This window comes from Lithobates pipiens, unplaced genomic scaffold (genome assembly GCF_037356315.1).
Source record: "Lithobates pipiens isolate NorthernLeopardFrog02 unplaced genomic scaffold, aLitPip1_a1.2 Scaffold_8, whole genome shotgun sequence".
NCBI classification, from domain to species: domain Eukaryota; kingdom Metazoa; phylum Chordata; class Amphibia; order Anura; family Ranidae; genus Lithobates; species Lithobates pipiens.
Window position 1 is genome coordinate 618,267,309 of NW_027507903.1, and position 6,058 is coordinate 618,273,366.

Genomic DNA, 6,058 nt, shown 5'->3' on the forward strand with positions numbered 1-6,058 from the left:
CACACACTGGATCAAATTGGTCTGCATGGCTGTTGTCTCAGAAGGAAGCCTCTTCTAAAGATGATGCACAAGAAAGCCCGCAGTTTGCTGAAGACAAGCAGACTAAGGACATGGATTACTGGAACCATGTGCTGTGGTCTGATGAGACCAAGATAAACTTATTGGTTCAGATGGTGTCAAGTGTGTGTGGCGGCAACCAGGTGAGGAGTACAAAGACAAGTGTGTGTTGCCTACATACAGTCAAGCATGGTGTTTTGAGTGTCATGGTCTGGGGCTGCATGAGTGCTGCCAGCACTGGGGAGCTACAGTTCATCGAGGGAACCATGAATGCCAACATGTACTGTGACATACTGAAGCAGAGCATGATCCCCTCCCTTCTGAGACTGGGCCACAGGGCAGTATTCCAACATAACGACCCCAAACACACTTCCAAGACGACCACTGCCTTGCTAAAGAAGCTGAGGGTAAAGGTGATGGACTGGTCAAGCATGTCTCCAGACCTAAACCCTATTGAGCATCTGTGGGGTATCTTCAAACGGAAGGTGGAGGAGCGCAAGGTCTCGAACATCCACCAGCTCTGTGATGTCATCATGGAGAAGTGGAAGAGGACTCCAGTGGAAACCTGTGAAGCTCTGGTGAACTCCATGCCCGAGAGGGTTAAGGCAGTGCTGGAAAATAATGGTGGACACACAAATCATTGACACTTTGGGCCCAATTTAGACATTTTCATGTAGGGGTGTACTCACTTTTGTTGCCAGCGGTTTAGACATTAATGGCTGTGTATTGAGTTATTTTGAGGGGACAGCAAATTTACACTGTTATACAAGCTGTACACTCACTACTTTACATTGTAGCAAAGTATAATTTCTTCAGTGTTGTCACATGAAAAGATATAATAAAATATTTACAAAAATTTGAGGGGTGTACTCACTTTTGTGAGATACTGTAAATCACTGAACAGGTGAACAAACACAGACAGGGAGAATGCAACAGCCAACACCCAGTTACTGGAATGGGAAGCAGGAGCACTTAAGTGATCCTGACACCCTGTATGTGCATGTATGTGCTTTATGAAATGAGGTTTGACGCATGTTTAAGGCAATTGCCAAGTGCCAATAAGGTGTATATATTTTGTAATGGCCCCTCTAATATCCTGGTTCCTCAAGCTGTAGATCAGAGGGTTGAATATCGGAGTCACCAAGATATATATTAAAGACAAATTCTTTTTTGTATTTGAACCAATTTTGGGTGAAAAAATATATATAGATGCCAAGCTTCCAAAGTATAGGCATACCACGGTGAGATGAGAACTGCATGTAGAGAAGGCCTTCTGTCTCCTGATAGAGGATGAGATCTTCAGGATGGTGTTGAAGATGGAAATATAGGTGGCCGTGATGAGCACAAATGGGCAGACAACAAGAGGAGTAGACAACATAGAGGTAACCAGCTTAGTAGATGAAATATCGGAACATGAAAGTTCTAAAACAGGACCAATGTCACAGTAGAAATGATTGATGGTATCTGGACCACAAAATTCTAACCTATATAAGAAACCAAATAGTACAATTGACAAGATAAATCCTGTTGACCAACATAATGTGACAATCTGAAGTTGAAGTCCAAAGGTCATGATGATGGTATAATGTAATGGCTTACAAATGGCCACGTAGCGGTCGAAGGACATGATGGTTAGAAGCAGGCATTGAGTGACGGTGCATACTGCTAGTAGATAAAATTGGGAAAAACATCTGATAATGGATATTTTTCCACCACCTGCTAGAGTCAGCCATAACATGCCGGGCAGAATATTGCTAGTGAAGAGAAACTCAGACAAGGACAGCTGGGACAGAAAGAAGTACATGGGAGAACGAAGATTCTGACCGATCATAACCAAAACAATGACAAGGGCGTTTCCTGTTAGAGCCATGACATAAATAATCAGAAGGAAGGCAAAAAGTAGAAATTTGAGATCATGGAGGTCTCCGAAACCCAAAAGGAGAAATTCTGTGACCACCGTCTGGTTCTTCGCCACCATCACCTAGAGAGCCCAAGACAGAAGATAAATAGGACTTGGAAAAAAATAGTTTGCAGATTTAGGACACAAAATTGTTCAAATTTTATAGTTTAGTTATTTATTATATGTTTGAAATTCACTTTAATACCAAACCATGTCACTGGGTATGTGCCTAGAGACAACTGCTACTGTATAGTATACTGTTTGTTATTTCTTTGTTGGTATTTTCTTTATATTTGCATTATATGCAAGACTAAGGCCCCTTTCACACTAACGTCCCGTTCAGGCCCGCCTGTCAGTTTTTCAGGCGGACCTGAACGGGTGCTCCATAGAGGTCTATGGAGCGTCGGATGTCAGCGGTGACATGTCCGCTGACATCCGACCCGCTCCGATCCGAAAAAGTGTGACGGAGGAAAAAGCTATTTTTCCATCCGTCTGCGGATCGGATCGGATGACGACGGGCACTGCGGTCCGTCGTCATCCGATCTCCCATAGGGGAGAGCGGCGCTGTGACAGGTCCGTCCCTGCACAGTGTGCGGAGACAGACCTGTCATCTCCCTGCTCAGCGGGGATCGGCGGAGTGATCCCCGCTGAGCAAACGGACATCCACGGGGCGGATCAGAACTGATCCGCCCCGTGTGAAAGGACCCTAAAACATAAAAATTTTAAAATGTTAACTATTTTAAGTTACTGTGAGTAAATACGAAAATGTTAAAACGAAATATTTCAAATATACTACTTGCGGAAAAGTGAGAGTCTAGTTTTAGAAAGAAATATGGTTAACTACAATGCTGTATAGAGATCTGAATGGCAAAGGTCTTGGAAGAGATGGAAGATATTGATCCAGTGCAGAACTAGTGCTGGGTTTCCTTATTAGAAAGTCCTGCATCCCTGTAAAACATGTTTTTTTTGCAAAATAAAGTTATCCAACAACTAATGAAAGTGTATATAGTAAACCACTGTTAAAAAAATAAAATAAAAAATGTAAACATTGGCCAACATTTATGGTATTTTATTTATGGTAAAATTAAACCAATATGGAAAGATATATCAAATAACATGGATAGTTCTAAAGTGGTTCTAAAGCCATAAGATTTTTTACCTTAATGCATTTTTGGAAAAAATCTTGTGTGACCCCCCCCCCCCCCTTATACTTACCTGTGCCCAATCTTGATCCAGGGCCATACCCGAGAGCAGCAGCTCTCTCCGCTCTATCCCTCCTCACTGGGCAGATTGATAGCTGTGGGAGCCATTGGTTCCTGCTGCTGTTAATCAAATCCTGTGATGAGTAAGTGGGGGCAGGTCCGAGCCGGGGCTGTCTGTGTCTATGGATGCAGACAGCACAGCTTGGGGGCGCCCCCATAGAAAGTAGTACCCTGAGTCCTGGAGAAGGACCCTAGAAGAGGAGGATCAGGGCTGCCCTATGCAAAACCATTGCACAAAGCTGATGAGTATAATGTTTATTATCTAACAAAAAAAAAAGTTAGGATTTAGAATCACTTTAATCTTAACCACTTCAGCTCCGAAAGGTTTTGCCCCACTTCATGACCAGGCCATTTTTTTGCTATTTAGTACTGCGCTACTTTAACTGGCAATTGTGCAGTCTTGCAACGCTGTACCCAAACACAATTTATATAACGTTTTTTCAAATAAATAGAGCTTTTTTTGGTGGTAATTGACCACCACTGTTTTGTTTTTTTGTTTTTTTTATTATATAAGCGAAAATACACTGAAGATTTTGGGGAAAAAGAACAATATTTTCTAATTTCTGCTATAAAACATATCCACAAAAATGTAAAAAAAAATGGAATTTCTTCATAAATTTAGGCCAAAATATATTCTACTACACATCTTTGCTAAAAAAAAAAAAAAAAAAAAAATCCCAATAAGTGTATATTGATCGGTTTGCACAAAAGTTATAGTGTCTATAAACTATAGTATATACTGTATACTGGAATTTTTATTTATTTATTTTTGTATGCTAATAATGGCGGCAAACAGTGACTAATAGTAGGACTATGATAGTGCAACAGGATCTGACACTAAAGCCCCGTACACACGAGCGGACTTTTCAACATCCAAAGTCTGACGGAATGATTCCGGCAGACTATTCGATCGTGTGTGGGCTGCAACGGACTTTTGATTCACAAAAGTCTGACAGACTTTAGAAATGGAACATGCTTAAAATTTTTCCGCCAGAACTCTGCCGGACCCAGAAATCCGCTCGTGTGTGTGCTAGTCTGACGGACTAAAACCGACGCTAGGGCAGCTATTGGCTACTGGCTATGAACTTCCTTATTCTAGTCCAGTCATACGTCATCACGTTCGAATCCGTCGGACTTTGGTGTGATTGTGTGTGGCCAAGTCCGTTCATTCGGAAAGTCCGTCAGAACTCTGTCAGAATTCCGTCAGAACTCCGTCGAAAGTCTGCCGGACTTAAGTTCTGTCGTGTGTACGCGGCATTACTTATACTGGGTGAGTGGGAACTGATATTACCAGTGACACTAATACAGTGATTAGTGATAATACTATACACGAACGACACTGGTTGAGAAGGGGTTAACATCTCTGAGGTCAAGGGGTTAAATGTGTGCCTAACAAGGGTTAATTTGTCTAATGTGTGCTGCTTTTTACTAAATAGCTCTTTGTTTTTTTAAGCTTAACTTACTTTTGTTGAGAAAAAAACATTCCCCTCTGGGTGATCTCTGTACATTTCAGGGTTTTTAACAAACTTTGTTACAGATTTCTACCTTTTGTTTTTCTGAAGAAATCCCTGTGTGTTCCTCTGTGCTCCTGTGCACAGTGAGTCTAATAGGAGTGGTTTCATAATTATCAATCAGCTGTGGCAGCTGCAGAGCGCTAATGAGGAAAGTTGCTGCATCCCTTTAGACGTGCCGCATCCCTTACCGCATCCCTTTAGACGTGATTTCCTATTGGGAGTATCCTATTGGGAGTATCTCACCAAACATAAAATTTTTGTTGCAAGGGATGCCTGAAATCTGATTTGTATCTTAGTGCGGACTTCTGGGAAAATCAGTGAGCCAATCAAACAAGCAGAAAATGATGTTTTTCTGGGGGTGTTCTGTATGCATTCAGTATACAGATCACCTCCATGTAGCCGTATTGCATTGCATTTTCTGAAAATTAAGATTAAAAAGAAAAGGTATTTTTTTAATTGCATTCAATTACAATATGACTTGTGTCGCAATTGTGTACTCTATGTTATTTTTTATTTTATTTGCTATTTTATTCCCCACGTAAGTGGAGTTACCCTTTAACCCGGCTTTCCAGGCAAGAGATTATTTCCTCTGTACTGGGCCCTGTGTCAAAACAATGCTCTGAGCTGTGATTGGACACAGCCAATCAGCAGGTCCCCGCAGGGCCGGTACTGCCACTAGCCAAACTAGGCAGACACCCTAGGGTGCAATGCTGCCTAGGGCACCTGGCCACTGATGTTCCTACTCTCCGCATTAGCAGGCAGCTGCTGCTCCATTCGCACATAGTGTCAGAGGTGCAGGGGCAGCGGAGGACTGTGTCTGTGCCCCAACTCCCAAATTAATGGAAGCAAGCAAACATTCATTGATGGGCACTGGTAAGGCTGCATTTGATGGGCGCTAGTGAGGCTGCATTTGATGGGGGCTTCATTAAAAAGGTGGGGTATACATGGACAGGGCAAAGGGGGTGGAGCAGCAAAATAAGGTTTCGTCTAGGGTGTCAAAAATCCTTGCACCAGTCCTTGGTCCTGGCCATGAATCATTGACCAGAACCTGCTGACAAACTCCCACTGCCAATCACAGTGGGTGTTGGCAGGGAGGAGCACCATTAACCCAGAAACAGGCAGTAGATTGCGGGGTGGGTGGTCTGCAAGCAGTTAAGGACAGGTGGACACATCATATTCTTATTGGGGAACGGACTTGTCATGCTATTTCCTTTACAGGAGCACAATACCTACCTCCTGGGGGATCTCTATAGGCTTTCAGTAATGGAATAGAATAACTACAAGTAAAGGAAAACCACAGCAGTTTGAGTTTTCTGTTCAAATCC

General features: G+C 42.5%; 1 protein-coding gene across 1 annotated transcript; it reads right to left on the bottom strand.

The window, feature by feature from the left end:
- Positions 1-940: 940 nt before the first annotated feature.
- On the bottom strand, positions 941-2,035 carry LOC143963852 (olfactory receptor 10A3-like). Its single transcript, XM_077473589.1, has one exon. It carries the CDS (start codon positions 2,033-2,035, stop codon positions 1,094-1,096), a length of 942 nt encoding a protein of 313 aa, XP_077329715.1. The 3' UTR covers positions 941-1,093.
- Between the last annotated feature and the right edge of the window lie 4,023 nt (positions 2,036-6,058).

Bases quoted from the DNA above. Each gene is read 5' to 3' on its own strand.
- LOC143963852 (XM_077473589.1), bottom strand. From the start codon at position 2,035: ATGGTGGCGAAGAACCAGACGGTGGTCACAGAATTTCTCCTTTTGGGT.